General features: G+C 36.1%; 1 protein-coding gene across 2 annotated transcripts in view; it reads right to left on the bottom strand.

Moving 5' to 3' along the window:
• LOC106636388 (NADH dehydrogenase [ubiquinone] 1 alpha subcomplex subunit 7) overlaps positions 1-6,259 on the bottom strand; it is a 110,788-nt gene extending 104,529 nt beyond the window's left edge. For both annotated transcript variants that reach the window (XR_016293219.1, XM_014348777.3), the window contains exons 1-2: positions 6,088-6,259; positions 5,831-6,009 (exon numbers count right to left, since the gene is read on the bottom strand). Coding sequence is in view for 1 of the 2 variants with exons in the window: in XM_014348777.3 (XP_014204263.2) it covers positions 5,831-6,009; positions 6,088-6,156 (248 nt within the window). In the remaining variant the exon portion in view is untranslated. The remainder of the gene's footprint in view (positions 1-5,830; positions 6,010-6,087) is intronic.
• Positions 6,260-16,994: the final 10,735 nt, after the last annotated feature.

Raw genomic sequence — 16,994 nt, 5'->3', positions numbered from 1 at the left:
CAACTTTTAGCAAAAGTATCAAAAATTACTAAATCTTTGTTTTTTTATTCTTTCATAAACATTACTCCAGGAGATCACAACTGTTAAACAGATTTCCTGGTTTTTCCTTATTTTTCTGGTAACTTTTAACTCTGACTGACATTTTTTAAAAATAATAAATTATTCATGAAAGACGACACTAACAATGAACAAATTTTTCTGCTTACACCAGTATTTATTTTTGTCCATTAGAAGTATTGCCTAATCATTGTCGCATTATTACTGGAGGCGAATTTTTAATCATTTCCTGGTAACAACAAGTCCCTGTTTTATAATCCATTCTGCCTGAAATACTTGTATTGACTAAAACTTTCTATAGACTTACTGAATAAATGATTTTTTACGTATTTTTTGCGAAATTTTGCATGTATAATGTGTATACGCCATTATATTTCAATTGTACGATTGCGTTTCCGGCATTATCGACTGCCTTACCGCAAAAGTTATTTTTGATAAAATCACGATCTACGTCTTGACATCAGTACATACACATACAATTACTTTTGAATTTCCCGCGGGATTTATGGTGGTCAAACTCGATTCCCATTGAGCTATCGAAGCGCTCGGTAAGGCCCCAGTAATGAAAAACAGATCTTATAGATTGAGATTGATTTTTGGATTAGTAGTTGAAGCTGTTTTTTAGCGTACTACTATAAATTTTTTATTATTAACAAATTAATAACATATATTGGAAAAATTCTTATGCCTTAGAAACCTGCCAAATAATTTTATTCAATTATTGATCATAATGCTGTTATGTTATTCTTTTTTCAGTCTGAAATTACAACTAAGTTATATATACCTGATTGAGGATTTAAAAATAATTTTTTCATATCAGAAAAAATGGTTCTTATTGTATTTATTAAATATTTTTACTGATAAAAATTTCAACATGCAGTTATTTACAGTAGACGGACGCTGATGGTTTGTCACAATAATTTAGACCAATAATAAAGTTCAGCTGAGTTGCTCTTATTTATAGTAGTACGCAATTAAATAGCTTTAACTACTGATCAAAAAATCAATCTCTATCTACAAAATCTATTCTTCATTACTGTTTAGATTTTTGTTGATTAATTTTTAAAGGTATTAAGTATTGATATCTACATACGTTAATTAAAACTTTAGTTTAGAATCAACATTATATAATTAAACTTAAAATTATGTATTTAATCAATACAATAAGTAAGTTTTCTGTAAGTTTTATAGTGCCTTCGGATTTTTTCTCTTACGTTGGATGCAATGTTCATAATTTCTTGGAAGTTTTAAATATAAGAATTACACTCATATCCTATGAAAGTATTTTATTAGTATGGAATTGTGAAATGGCTTTGCTAACAATAAGCATCAGCTTACCAAATTACTTCATAGACTTAGTATTCAAAATATATTTATTTCTACGCATAGGGAAAAAAGTGTTTGTAACATTATTTATAAATTGAAATAAAACATTTATATAAAAAAAGAATAAACCAGAATGATGAATCGCATTAAGAAAAAAAAAACTGCCGACAGTTGGAATCGATCCTTAGATAGCAAAACAAAAAGAGCAGCGGCATAAGCCCTAACTATTATAGCTATCGGTAGCTTGGGTGAGACAGTTCTTGAAGTCGCATATGTTCATTGACAACCTCCGAAGCTAGTCCGACGGTTTGTAACAATTATGATGAGGAAAAATAATCAATTAGTGGTTATAGCTGAACTAACATCCTTAAAAAATTGCTGAATATTTTTTCAAAATATTACTGGATTTAAAAATAAATATTAACGTACGGGAAAAATTAAAAAATTAAAAATTTGGAAATCAAATTCTGTGCAAAAAATTATGAGCATTTAGTTCCACGAGTTAATTGAATCACACTAATAGGACACCATTGATGCAAGAGTGGAAGAGCAATAGTCAGTTAAATATATATAGCATATACTCAGTTGCAGTCAAAAGGGAGAAACTCGTGTCGTCGCTTGCTTTGGCTGTGGGCTCAGGTATATAGCTATTGGCCAGGTGCATGTCATGCAGCGCCACTCTTGGTGTCAAAATTATACAACCGCTGGTACCCACATTATACGTCAACAGCATGCACCGTGCACACTTTTAGTAATAATCAATTAATTAGCAAAAAATTAGTATGTTTATTCATTTGATAATGGATTTCATCATAAAAACAGGCATTAAGGATATCACACACTCGATTTGTTTTAACTCTGAAGCCTTAAAAAAGGTAAACAGTTGGTTGAAAGTAGTCATGTGTGCGATGTTACAGAATTTCAAAGTAATGGAGTTATCAATTTAAAAAATGCCGTCGTAATAAGGCAGACCTTGGTAACTTCAGCTCCCTACAAAGTTAACCTGCATGTACATTTTATTTAGATTATTTTCAAAATTGTCTACGTTGCAACGCACATGAAAATTACCTTTATTTACAGTTGGATAATCATCGAAATTCGTGTAATTTTACTCCATTTGTCTTTGCGCTACTGTAACAATGAACAACACAGCACTTTCTTATACCCATATTACATAAACGTTTAAATAATAGAAATCACAATGATCATGTTTTATTTCACGTATTTATCTGTCTTTTTGCTATCTGCTTCTGGGAGTGTGCTCTGGATCGAAAACTAACGAGGCTTTATTAATAGATTTGTTCGATTAAGAGGTTCCGAGCCCTCGGAGCGCTTGGAGTGCTCCAAACTCCAGCCCGAACAAGCGTTCTTGCTCTGAGCGCTCCGAGCGCTCCAACTGCTCCCCACGTGTTCATAATCAGGCAACTTAAAAAAGCCGTAAGAGGACCAGGTATAAATTATTTTAACCTCTTATCTGTAGATAATTTACTTACACTAGATGACAAGTAAATCGGGCACTACTAAGGATTTTTTGGGTCACCTTTGCCGAGAGCACGTGTGGAGCAGTTGGAGCGCTCGGAGCAAGAACGCGTGTTCGGGCTAGCGTTCGAAGTACTCCGAGCGCTCCGAGGGCTCGGAACCTCTTAATCGAACAAAACTAACGTATTGTTGCATTCAAACATTTTACAACCGCTTTTGGCACCATTTAGTTCATTTTTTTACATATGTGTAACTGCAATTTCATAATACTGAACTATTTATGCATACGTGATAATAACATCTGTAAATTTGATGAAATACTGTTATTTCCTGAATTAAACAAAAATGACAGTAATTTGGAACCCCAGGTTTCCTGTTTTCGCCACTACGCACGCTGGCGTCGACTCATCTATCCCCTCCCATCACTTGCACCTGGTCAATAGTCGAAGTTTCCGCTCCTCTCCTCGTAAGCACACATTCGGTACACCCCTTCCACGTGTCTCCAAAATGTGCGCCTATATTGACGCCCCGGACGAAGACTATGCCCTAATTGGCCCTGGACGAAAACTATGCCCTTTTGTGGTCCCCGACGAAGACTATGCCCGTTATTTTTGAGTCCGGGCAAAGACTATGCCCTATTTTTAAGCCCAGACGAAAACTATGCCCTTTTTTCTAGTCCAGACAAAAACTATGCCCTGTTTTTGGTCCTGGGCGAAGACTATACCCTTTTTTTTGAGTCCGGATGAAGACTACGCCCTTTTCTTGTGCCAGGACGAAGACTGTGCCCTTTTTTCTAGTCTGGACGAAAACTATGCCATTTTTTTTAAGTCTGGGCTAAAAATATGTCTTTTTGTCGCGTCCAGACGAAAACTAAATTATAAAACACCCCAATATAATTTACTAACCTCTCTACTAGCTACTAGAACGCTGAAAGAAGCTCACGAATACGAAGCTTCTGAAATCGATTAAACATTTTCAGATTTCTCGATACTTGTGTATATGTTTATATCGATATAAGTTTTATCTTTACATCGAGATTCGCATGTACGTGAATCTATAGACGCCTTTGTGTAAAAACAATATGTAATCATTATTCTTAGCAGGTCTAACGGCCTGAGCATTTACAGTTTTGGTAAGTGTTTGAAAAAAAGGGGTTTTTGAGCTTTTTTAAAAAGATTTCGTAAATTATATATAACAATAACTGTAATTAATTTAAACTTGCTAGGTTATTCGTGTGTTAAAAAATATTTTGTAATCCAAATATGCATGTCTTACAAACAATAATTAATAAAAAAAAGGTTACTTTTTTCTCAATTTTCTTACGAATATTATACTTTATTATATCACAAATTGTACAAATTTTATCAATTTTTTAACTTCAAGTTACAATAATTATATTAATTACTTATTATAATCAACAAAAATGTAGAAAAAATAATAAATTTGGAAATAAAACATAAGTCTTTCATATTCATTAATTGCAAATTACCATGCTTTTCAAAATATTCCTGAGTTTGTATTATTATTTTACAATGGTGTATTATACCAATAAAAAGTTGTCTCGTGGAAGTGCCATTTGCAGCAAGATTAGAATGCATCTTGTACCCGAAAATCGACCTCCAAAAATATAGATATTGTATTCTTATCTATAATGTTATCCACAATGAATCATCTATTATCTTAGATGAGTATCATCGATAAGATCGGGTAGGGGGTAGGGGGTCTATTTTTTTGAAGGTCGATTTTCGGGTACAAGATGCATTCTAATCTTGCCGCAAATGGCACTTGCACGAGACAACTTTTTATTTTCTAACCATTGGTGTAAGCTGCGGCTGGGTAATAAAAAAGATCATATGGCACAACTATAATTTCCACATAACTCTTTACCACAATAAAATATGACCGAGATATTTTGTATCTCACTTTACTCATCTCTGGTGCACGGAGTCTATACACAGGAAATACACGGGGGTATACATCTCATTCTATTCTGCGGTAAAAAACTTCGTTCCAATAAATATTTTACAGTATTTAAAGCTGCCTTGTTGATGATACCATTTGGATGGTTCATCGAAATACACATCTTTAAAAACGTCAATTTGTAAAAATAAAATAAATTTCGCTAATTCTCAGGTGCTTCTTCGGATGAGATCTCATCTGAAAATTAGAAAACATGCTATCACTAACATGACAACTTTAAATACTGCAAAATTAATTTTTTTTTTTTTTTTTTTTTAGTAAGGCCACTTGAAGAAATCTTAGCTAAAATCCCATCTTATGGTCATAGACAGGAATCCGAAAAAGCGATAAGGAAGATATCCACCCAGTCGAACTCAAAGAATGGTACTAATTTGGTTATTAGTGTGCATCTTTCTGATTGAATAATAGCAATATACGTTTAAAATCGGAAAACTTACAGCAACAAAGTGATTTTACATGATCTTGAGAATGCTCTTAAAAGGTTTTAGGTCACAATGCTACATTGCATGAATATTATAACTTTTTTTGTAAGATTTTTTAATTAAAATCTTATATAACTTTTGAGTGACAAAACGAATTGCTTTCTTCTAAAGTATGTTCTACAAGCAAAGTGTATTTTAAGAATAAAAAAGCCAAACCCAACTTAAATTACTTGATGTATAGATTAATTGGCACTTTTTTCAGCAATGACAGATGTAAAATGTATTTCTTAGTTAATAACTCTGATTTTGTATGATTTCATAACTTTTTTACATTTTCCGTTGACAAAAACTTTACAGGTTTTTTGAATGAATTCGAGGTATTCCACAACGGCTATAAATCACAGCTAACAGTTTCAAAATTTCAGAATGTATCACTACACTGATTCAGGCATTTTTGTAAATAAAAAACAAGTGGTGAGTTCAACATTTTTTTTACCCATTGCCATATAACTAGTCATAGAACTAATGTCATCAGTAATAAATATACCCATAATAAGTAGACTTACTCAAACAAAGCTTGACTTTTGACAACAGAAATAGGGGGCTCGACTTTTCGTCTGGAATCTCTGGGAAAATAATAAATTTTCGTTACTCTCCCATATGGTCCAGCGGGAATCATGGGTTGAGGCTGAGTACGAGCGGCAATTTCATCAGCGTATCTTAAAGAATTCAACCTAAGAGGTTTCTGAAAGAATTTGAATTATGTAATTTGATTTTAGTGTTAATAGTAATCTCGATAAATACTATCAAAACAAGTTCATACACCCCTTAGAAGTGTTCTTAAAAAGTTAATAATTGGAGTAACTGATCGATGTGACATATTACTAGACATCACGAGAAATTAAATGAAAAATTTACAGAATACAATATAATAACTCGGTTACTGTAGATTTGTTCAAGCCACTTTTTGTTCGGTTTTTGGCTCTCTTATCCAAATAAACTATGTATAGGAAACCAAGCAGAACCATAGACATACAAAAAATATAGACTGCTCGTTCTTTTGTACGGTGCTAAAGCACAAGTAGAACGAGACACAACATCGAAAATTATTTAAAAAAAAAATTTTTTTTAATTTTTTAAAATTTTATTAAAAAATAACTCCGTGTTTCAAATCAGCCAGTACGTTTCGGCTGGAAAATATTGTTTAATATACGTTAGATGTGATCTTACTGTTAACCGTAGTTTGATTCGGTTAACAGGCAAAAAAAAATTTTTTTTTATCGCCCCATATCTCGGTTCTCGATGAATGGGGAGCATTAGTTTGAATGGACGAAAGGTTTGGAAATCGCTTTCACTGCAATGTTACCAAGTGTCATCCGGTTATTTTGCTGATGCTGTAATTACGCATCATTGCTCTAACTAGTTAGGCGGATTCAAATATCGTAACTTTTTCACTACATCGTATGTATAGCTATACGATCAAGGAAGAACGTTCCGCCGAACAAACAGAAGTGAAGGGGCATTGCCGAAGATGGTACCCACAACGCGCGGAAATAAAAAATTGTAATATTAATAACACAAGTGCTCATCACCCAATGACCTGGGGCGCTTACTGGTCGCTTTATTTAATGACATATATCAGCGCTTACTGGTCGCTTTGGTAAACGACATATATTATTAATTAACAGCACAAGCGCCTATCATCCGATGACCCGGAGCGCTCACTTACTTCTCTATTAAATAACAAAATGTTAAGCAATAACACAAGCGCCTGTTATCCGATGACTCGGGGCGCTTACTGGCCTCTCTATAACATAACTAAATGTTGCATAATAATACAAGCACCTATCACACGATGACACAGGGTACATACTGGCCACTCTATTAAGTAATAAAATGTTAATTAAACACAAGCACCATCCTGGGTTATCAGGCGATCAGCGCTTGCGTTATTATTTAACTTTTTATTATTCAACTGCATGTGCACAGATGAGTGGTGAAAACATTGCATACTTTTGGCTCCAATTATTTTGCGAAAATCGTGCGATTATCACGCAATTGTTACGTGAGAAATCCGTACAATTTCTCACGCGAGTGTCGCGAGTCAATCGCGTAATGATCGCAAGATAATCGTGTGGCAATCGCGCGATGATCGCATGATTGTTGTAAGCAGGGAACCCCCCACAACCCGGAGCACTATCTGACTGCTTTAATTATTAATAAAACAAATATAATAACGCAAGCGCTAATCACCACACAACCTGGAGCACTTACTGGTCGCCTTGATTATTTATAATAGGTAAAATAATAACGCAAGCGCCAATCCCGATACAACCTGGGGCGATTACTGGTCGCCTTGATTATTTATAATAGGTAAAATAATAACGCAAGCGCAAATCCTTACACGTTATGGGGCGCTTAGATTGTTCTTTTTATTATAAACAATTAAAGCGACCAGTAAGCGCCCCGAGTTGTGTGGGTATAAGCGCTTGTGTTATTAGTTTATTAATTATAAATAGTCAAAGTGACCAGTAAGCACCCCGAGTTATGTGAGGATTGGTGCTTGCTTTATTATATTTATTTTATTAATAATTAAAGCAGCCAGTAAGCACCTCGGGTTGTATGGGGATTGGCGCCTGTTATATTATTTTATTAATTATAAATATGTAAAGTGACCAGTGAGCGCCCGATCTAATGTGGGGATTGGCGCTTGCGTGATTATATTATTAATCAAATAATTAAAGCGTTCAGTAAGCGCCCCAGGTTGTGTGGGGATAGGCGCTTGCGTTATTATATTTGTTTTATTAATAATTAAAGCAGCCAGTTAGTGTCCCGGGTTGTGTGGGGATAAGCGCTTGCGTTATTATTTTATTCATCATAAATAATTGTCGTGACCAATAAGCGCTTGCGTTGTTAATGAATAAATTTTATCATTCATTCAAACTCATAAGGCTGCTTATTGGTCCGTTGGGTAATTGGGTTAAATAGCTTGGGATTAATTTATTAACTTATTGTGTATAAAATTTTATTAAGTTGTCTGAGGTTTCACGTCTTGCTCTATATAGCCAATTTGAATTTCCCGCAAGTTTGACAGTCACATTTAGGCTCTGTTCGAAAATGAAACGTTGGTTAAGTTTTTGGTTGGGCTTTTAAGGTTAAAGAGAGGACTTGAAAGCGCTTAAAGTGCGCCAAAATTTGATCAGCTGATTAACTATTGTTTACATGTGCGAACGCACGGTCAGTTAGTTAAGCCAGGGTGGGGGTAGGTACCAACTTAATACTTAACCAACGTATCATTTCCGAACAGAGCCTTAGGAGCACTGCCTTAGGCCGCGGTCACATGAAAAGCGTGACGCGTACAGCATTACCGTTTGAGCCCATAAGAGTGAGAGAGAGGTGAAATACGTGAACCTCTCTCTCCCTCTCATGGGCTCAAACGGTTACGCGGTACGGATACGCTCTCCATGTGACCGCGGCGTTATTATTCGGGAATCACTGGAGAAATAAGTCTTTCCCTACACTCCTGCTACAGCTCTGCTCTGATTGGCTTCGGAACTTTTTCAACGAAAAGTTCCGATAGCACTGGGGGTATGCGAAGATATCAAGATCCTCATTTGCCAACACCGCTCACTTATGTGAACCTGCCCGTAGCGCCGACTTCATGGCAATTCATGACACTTAAGAGAGGCAGGTAAAGAAACTGTAATAACATGTCTGAGATAGGAGCTGTTAAAGAGAAAGTAGAATTTTTAATAAAAAGACAGCCTACGCATTGGGGCAGTGTTCCCCAGTGTAAATTTGAAAAAGCCTTCTACGTACATCAATTTCCAAAGAATAAAAAACAGTGCCAGAAGTAGATAGTTACTTGTAAAATGGGCAATAGCATAACCTCAAATATGATAGTGTGTGGCTGAGTCATTTGACAAGCAACTTTCCACTTCTAATATTGTTTTTTATCCTTTGGAAATCAATGTACGTAAGATCGTTTTTCAAATTTACACTGGGAAACACTGCATCAATGCGTAGGTTGTTTCATCATTAGAGATTCAATTTTTTCTTCAACGGCTCCTATCTCAAACATGTTATTTCAGTTTGTTTACCTGCCTCTCGTCAGTTTCATTGATTGTCACGAGGGCGGCGCAATAGGCGGGTTCACATTGCGGATAGGTGTCCGCACTGTCCGCAGTTGGCAAAGAGGATCTTCGCATACCCCCACCGCTATCAGAACATTCCGTTGAAAAAGTTCCAAAGCCAATCAAAACAGAGCTACAGCAGGAGTGTAGGGGGAGACTTGTTTCTCCTGTGAATAATAACGCAAGCGTCAATCCCCACACAACCCAGAGCACTCACTGGCTGGTTAAATTATTATTAAAACAAATATAATAGCGCAAGTGCGTATCCCTACATAACCCGGGGCGCTTACTGGTTGCTTTAATTATTTATGATTAGTAAAATAATAACGCGAGCGCCTATCCCCACATAACCCGGAGCGCTTACTGGTCGCTTTGATTGTTTATCTTATCTTACTACTATATAAAGCAAAGTCACTAAAACCGTTGTAATCGCTAACCTCAAAAACTACTGAGCCGATTCTGCTGAAATTTTACATACTGATTCTTGACACTTCCTAGATGGTTTTAGTATCGTTTTTATCTTAAAAAATTTAATAACAATAGCAATAAATAAGCTTAAAGTTTTGCAAACTTTTCACTTTAGTTCAGTAGGATCCGCTAGGTGACGTTGACATAAAATCGAAGCTACCTGCAACAGAATTAGATAAGTGTGGTTATCATACGCCGGAGCGTCGCGGAAACTTCTGCAATCTTTTCTGGCAGTTCATCCAGCTGCATCGAAAATGTATATAATAGCGGAATACCAGGAGACGTGTCTAGCCAGAGCACATCCTGCCACCAACACTTCAGAATTATGTGGCCGTACCATAATCTGGCCTGGTGCCGTCAGAGAATTTTTTACTACAAATGTAAGCCAGGGAAGACAGCCCTGAGGAGTATGAGCAGCCACAACGGCCAACTTCTTAGTGGTCGTTCCAACGGCATACCTACAGAGAAGGTATTCTCCAGGCCCGGCCACTTCTCCGACTAACGATGAGTGGTTGGTTATTTGGGGAACGACCTGAAGACGAGATATAGTTTGGTCAGCGGCATATCTCCCTCTAGTACGGTCTCCGTACAGATACTTCGAGGGTAAGAGTTAGGCTACCAACAGCTGGCTCTCCATCATCAAGAATCACAATAAGGAATAACTAGAAATTTCACCACTGGCCTTTTTCAGGGCCAATATAAGTATTTACGTTCATTACTTAACCTTCAATCTCATCGGGTTTGAAGTTCTTTTAAGGGCCACCTTAGTTTAAACTACCTTGCCAACAAATACATTTTTACTACCATTTCCGGAAACGTTATTCGTTGACTAAAAGACTATGTAAAGCCGGCCACTATTAAACCAAGTCAGTCATTCACTTGCAGACGTCACGAGCAGAAACAGAGTTGTTCGTCGGAAGGCTGGGAACCCCGGTGACCGACAACCGTATATTACCCTCTCGACTCTAAGCATTCTACTAGGAATCACCAATTCTCTCAAAGGTCTGCGCTGGGCGAACCTATCAGCTATGAAGGGAAAAAAACTTGAGCCAACGGGACAGTCTCCAACTGACAAGCATCACGATCCAATCTCCCCATCTTAGAGATCACTAAAACAACTAAGTCTGCGAAAAAAAGAGGTGCTTTAGACACCAAAGTCTTTGACGTTATACCAGGAGACGTTGGGAACAATCTCTGCAACTGGCTCTAAAGCTTCGGACTTAGTGGTTTTTCTCCCGATCAGTCTGGGGCTTCAACAGCAGGCCAGTCTTGTTTTTACAACAAGCTGTTCTTATTTTTACTTACACAAACATTTGATGCCTTAAATGACTTAAAATGTTGTTTAGAAGCTTCAAAATTGACATAATTAAGAACTGTGACACTGCTATAACTTTTTATTAAACAATAAGCATTTATAGGGGTGTTCCCATTGTTGAGTTTTTTGTAGGTTATTATTTTGGGTGTGTCCAACAAGTGGCAATCGCACTAGCTTCTGGGTTGTTTGGTAAATAGGATAATTTGTTTCACATCATTGCTTTGAATTATTATTTAATGTTTTTTTTTTTTAGTTTAAATAAAAAACGCATGCATAATGAGTTCATTTTCGGTATACGGGTCTCCAGACGAAAAACAACGAGAGAGAGGAGGAACCGTGCATTTATAAAAATTATCATATGTGAGGATGTTTATTTAGGTATGTGTTCCAAGTTAAGTGCTAATAAACAAATTATAGATGTGATTAGCTGCATTGTAAGAAATCAACATGAATTTTTCAATTATTGTTACCGAAAGTTTATATGAAAAAGGCACAAGTCCAATTTTCTTGTTTAAAATAAAATTGAAACATTTTAGTTGTGCTTTTTTCGTACATATTGCCGAACTTTATTAAGAGATTTTTGAATCCATTGTCAATAGAATCGACAATGCAACTATTGCAAGAAATTTTCTAAAATTCAAAACCAATTATTATCTTACAAAATATTGGTTAACTACTAATTTTCAAAGATATTAATGGAAATATGAACAGACAATTTATTGGCTTATAAAAAAAAACCTGTCAGTTTGTTCAAGAATAAAAAGCTCGTATATTTACGAGATTAAATAAAATAATATAGTTTTTGTCACTGGTGCTTATACCTTTCGGATGCGTACTAATAGCGAACGATATTTTTTATTTATAGAGGGTACAACAAACATCTAAATGTTAAAACGCTTGTGGTAAAAAATTTTTTTTAAATTATATTTTTACGAAATTTTGCGAATACATTTATGGATTATTAACTTGTATCAATAAATTGAGGTCGTTTAATTATTGACAATTTTCTCCTGAGTTCTCTCACCCTTTTTATTTCCCATAATAAGGTCATAACTATTAATAAATTACAGTTTTTAGTTTAGTAGGATCTGCTAGGTAGCGTCGAGGTAACATTCAAGCCACCCGCGATCAAATATAGTGAAGAGTGGTTATAAGATGCCCCATCGAGGTGACGATTATATATCGTTGTCGCACATTGGCTGTACACCAAAACCAGAGTAGCTAGTCGTGCAGCTGGTAATCGCGGCTACCGATAACACTCATATGGGCAAGCGAAATAAATCGATATTTACCCCGGATTACCAAGATAACCGATAGTGCTACGGAAAAATAGGCGTTCGGAACGTCAACGTCTCCGGGGGGAATACCAGGAGATGTCTCTAGCCAGATCACATTCTGCTCCAACACTTTGGAGTTTTGTAGCTGTTCAACCATCCGGCCTAGAGCCGTCAGAGTATTTTCTACATCATATGCATGCTAGGAAAGACCGTGCCCTAAATCGTACGGGCAGCCACAACGGCCTACTTCTTAGTGGTCGTCCCAACGGCATGACCACAGAGAAGGTATTCTACAGGCCCACTTTCCCGACTAACAATGAGCAGTTGGTTAACCGGGAAACGACCTGAAGACGAGATATTTTTTCGTTAGCAGTGTACCTCTTTCCTGTACTAGCTGTCTCCGTACCCAGAGACTCCAAGGATAATTAAGAGTCAAGCTACCCGCAGCTAGCTCTCCATCATCAAGAATAATTAAAAGGAATAACTGGAAATTCCACCACTGGTCCTTTTTAGGGCCATTATAACTATTCATGTTCCCTACTTAACCATCAATCTCATCGATTCTTTTAAGGGACACCTAAATTTAAACCACTTTGCCAACAAATACATTTTTACTACCGTTTCCGGAAACGATTCGTCGGTTAGAAGACTATGAAAAGCCTACCACTATTAAACCAAGTCAGTCACTCACTTGCAGACGTCACGGGCGGAGTTGTTCGTCGCAAGGCTGGGAACCCTGGTGACCGATGACCCTATATTACCATATCGACTCTAAGCAGTCTAAGCATTCAACCAGAAATCACCGATCCTCTCTAAAGTCTGCGCTGGGAGAACCTAACAGCTATATATGAGGGAAAAATAAACCTGAGCCAACAAGACAGTCTTAAACGCGCAAGCATCACGAACCAATGTTTCCACCATATATCACCAAAACAACTGAGTGTGCAAAAAAAGAAGGTACTTTAGACACCAATGTCTCCGACGTTATATCAGAAGACGTTGGGAAATAGCTTACAACTAGCTCCAAAGCTTCAAACGTTGTAGTTTTCCTCCCTGTCCGTGTTCATTGTGCTACAATAGCAGGCTGGAAAAGATCACCCTGAGGTATAGAGGCAATTAAGTTTGCTGGAAATTTCAGTCAAAACAGAGTTTACTTAAGGGGGCTCCAGCGAGCACTAGTACCAACCCGAAAACTATTCGGTTAGTTGGTATCACTTCTGTGAGTATATATCTATATATACATGTATATATAAGCGAGCACCATCATCTATATATATGATGTGTCCGTACCTATGGTAAACAAACAGCAGCTTCTGTCACGTACAGAGCGTTTTATTTAGAATTCGTTTTTTTGTGTTATAAAAAATGAAAGAAATCACACATCACTGTAAGAGTCATCAAGACTTTCAGGATGCTGAAATGATTTTGCAACAGCAAAAAAGAAATAAAAAAGTAATTGATGATAACAAACAAAAATTAATTGTATTAAAATGTATTATTAATGATAAGATAATTTATAAAATGGCCAAAGAATCGATATCAATAGAAGTATTAGTAGATGCATATAAAAAAGATCCTACAAATGGCATCACCTCATTATTATCTATGAGTGTAAATAATAAAGTAAGAGTTATTTCAAATAAAAAAACTATTGACGCAATTTTTGATAAAATAAAAAATAATTGCAGTTAAAATTTTTCAATGTTCTATTTTATTTTAAAAAAAAAATATGTGTAAGTAATCCATAGGAGAACACGATTAAAAAAGAGTTACAAATGACATGAAACTTATGTAAGTACTTGCAGTGTAATTCTGAAATATTCAAAAGCGCGCGCCTTACAAACAACAAGATGGCATCCCGTCATGACCCTGCTAATTCAATGACTTGATCAATACTTTACAAAATATCTCAAATATTTCCAGGGTTACCTATATTTTTGAAGGTACCATCTGAAAGCTGAGATGTTTTTCTATAAAACAGTTACAGTCCTGACATGTAACTCCTCAATTATTGTTAGAAAATACCGATGTTTTCACGTTGCTCTATGAGAGGCTATGTATAATGTACGAACTTTGAGAGCAAATATCTCAAAATTTTCCAGGGTTAGAGGGGTAAATCAGGACACCGTTGGAATCAGCGTGTTTTTATCTATCAATTAAGCTACCTGTGACCTCCTAACTCCTCCCGCTGGAGCCCCCTTAAGAAGCTCAGTGGTCCTTTTCAGGGTCATCGGACGTCGAACTACCTTGCCAACAAATACATTACAACCTAAGGAAGTTGACAAAAATAGCCTGTAGGTCTCACAAAAGTCTTAACTACGACAAAAGTCGCAAGAAGTCAAATTGGAAGGAAAACTTCAAAGGCATCTAATAAATACAATTCAAGGCGTCAAGAAAATGACGCTGAACATTTATCGAGATTAAAGCAGCATTAACATCGATAAATCCAGAATTTATTAAGTGAGAAATCAGCTTTTTACTATATAACCCTCATAGTTATCTCTTGAATCTTCCAGATTTTCTAATAGGTACAACATGTATTTGTATTTTTGTGGCGATAAAAAATGTAGAGATTAAGCTCTAGGACTTTGTGGCTGTGGTAATAAAGTTGAGAGGTAAGCGCAAGTACGCGCAGTAAACAAGTACTTATCTTAAAAGAGATGGAAAGACAGAAAATGTAAAACACCTATATAGACCGGGCTGAAACAGTGATGAACCGGAAAAAATTATTCGCACCCAATTTTTTTGTGCTTTCTTGTTCAAAATATAGTTATGTACCTAAAAGTTCATCTTGCCACTCAAGAATGTGGTCAGGTATTGTTTAAACAATTTTTTAGTAAACAATTTCGTCAAAGTTTTTTTTTCGACCTGAAAAAAAGACTCTCAGATTCTTTGGCACATTTAGAACAAAAAATCAATTGAAATGTATGTACCTTAACTCCACAGTTTAACAGTAAAAAATTTCAAAAGTTTTGAAAAACGCATTTTTTCCGATTTTCAGAGCTCCACGAAAGTGCTAAATAAACTCATTTTCATATGCTACAAGACATGATCATAAACTGTAAGCCTTCCTTTACAATCTCCCAAAAAAAAATTGGCGAAAAGTTGATTGACAACATTTTTTTTTGCAATAAACGTTCAAGGCGTTTCAGCGCGCGCTCATGTTTGAGTGTATAACTATATGTACACGTTTCGTGGCCCATCGTGGCTCTGTTCGGAAATGATACGTTGGTTAAGTTTTTGGTTGGCACCTACCCCTACCCCGACTTAACTAACCGACCGTGTGTTCGCACATGTAAACAATAGTTAATCAGCTGATCACGTTTTGGCGCACTTTGAGCGCTTTCACGTCCGGCCTCTCTTTAACCACAAAAGCGCTCAAAATGTGCCAAAACTTGATCAGCTGATTAACTATTGTTTTGTGGTTAAAGAGAGGACGTGAAAGCGCTCAAAGTGCGTCAAAACGTGATCAGCTGATTAACTATTGTTTACATGTGCGAACACACGGTCGGTTAGTTAAGTCGGGGTAGGGGTAGGTGCCAACCAAAAACTTAACCAACGTATCATTTCCGAACAGAGCCCGTGTAGGAAGCATATATAGGTATACACTCACATATGAGCGCGCTCTGAAACGCCCTGAACGTTTATTGCAAAAAACAATGTTGCCACTCAACTTTTTAACATTTTCTTTTTAGGAGATTGTAGAGGAAGGCTTACAGTTTATGATTATGAGTTGTAAATTATCAAAATATTTTTATTTATCTTTTTCGTGGAGCCCTGAAAATCGGAAAAAGGCATTTTTCGAAACTTTGAGAATTTTTTACTCGAAAACTGTAGGGCCTAGGTACATACGTTGCAATTGGTTTTTTGTTTTAAATGTGCCAAAGAATCTGAGAATATTTTTTTCAGATCGAAAAAACAACTATGACGAAATTATTTACAAAAAAATTGTTTAAACAATACCTGACCACATTCTTTGGTGGCAAGATGTACTTTTACGTACATTACTATATTTTGAACAAGAAAGCACAAAAAAATTGGGTGCGAATAATTATTCCCGGTTTATTACTATTTGAGCCCGGTCTAATAGAGATGAATACACCACGAATGTTAGTTTAACTAATGTATAAACCTATGCGTAGGTAGGTAGTAGTATATATACTCTTTGCCGTGTATTATTGTTCTTTCTCGTTTTCGTTGTATACACGTGCACGTTAATAAAAAAAAAAAAAAAAATACATAAACATTATTTGCTTTTTCCTAATCTGTAATATTCACTGATAAAAATACGTGTTTAGAAACAAACTGTCTTTGTAATATAAAAATATGAAATGAAGATTACTTAGAGTCAAAAAAATAAATACTTTTTCTATCTCGCACGTTTGCACATTGGGCCCATGGTAAGAAAAAATACTCACGCTTCATACATTTTTTTGAGGCATTAATGACCCAATCAGAAATCAAATCAAGCTGTCTTACCAAAAAATGAGGGCTCCACTTGGCGGCCTGCTCAAGCCTTGACTCAGAATGTGATGGC

This window comes from Copidosoma floridanum, unplaced genomic scaffold (genome assembly GCF_036245765.1).
Source record: "Copidosoma floridanum isolate Cflo_tuat_1 unplaced genomic scaffold, Cflo_Japanese_pri ptg000024l, whole genome shotgun sequence".
In the NCBI taxonomy this organism is placed as follows: domain Eukaryota; kingdom Metazoa; phylum Arthropoda; class Insecta; order Hymenoptera; family Encyrtidae; genus Copidosoma; species Copidosoma floridanum.
This window is presented reverse-complemented; position numbering and strand designations above follow the sequence as displayed.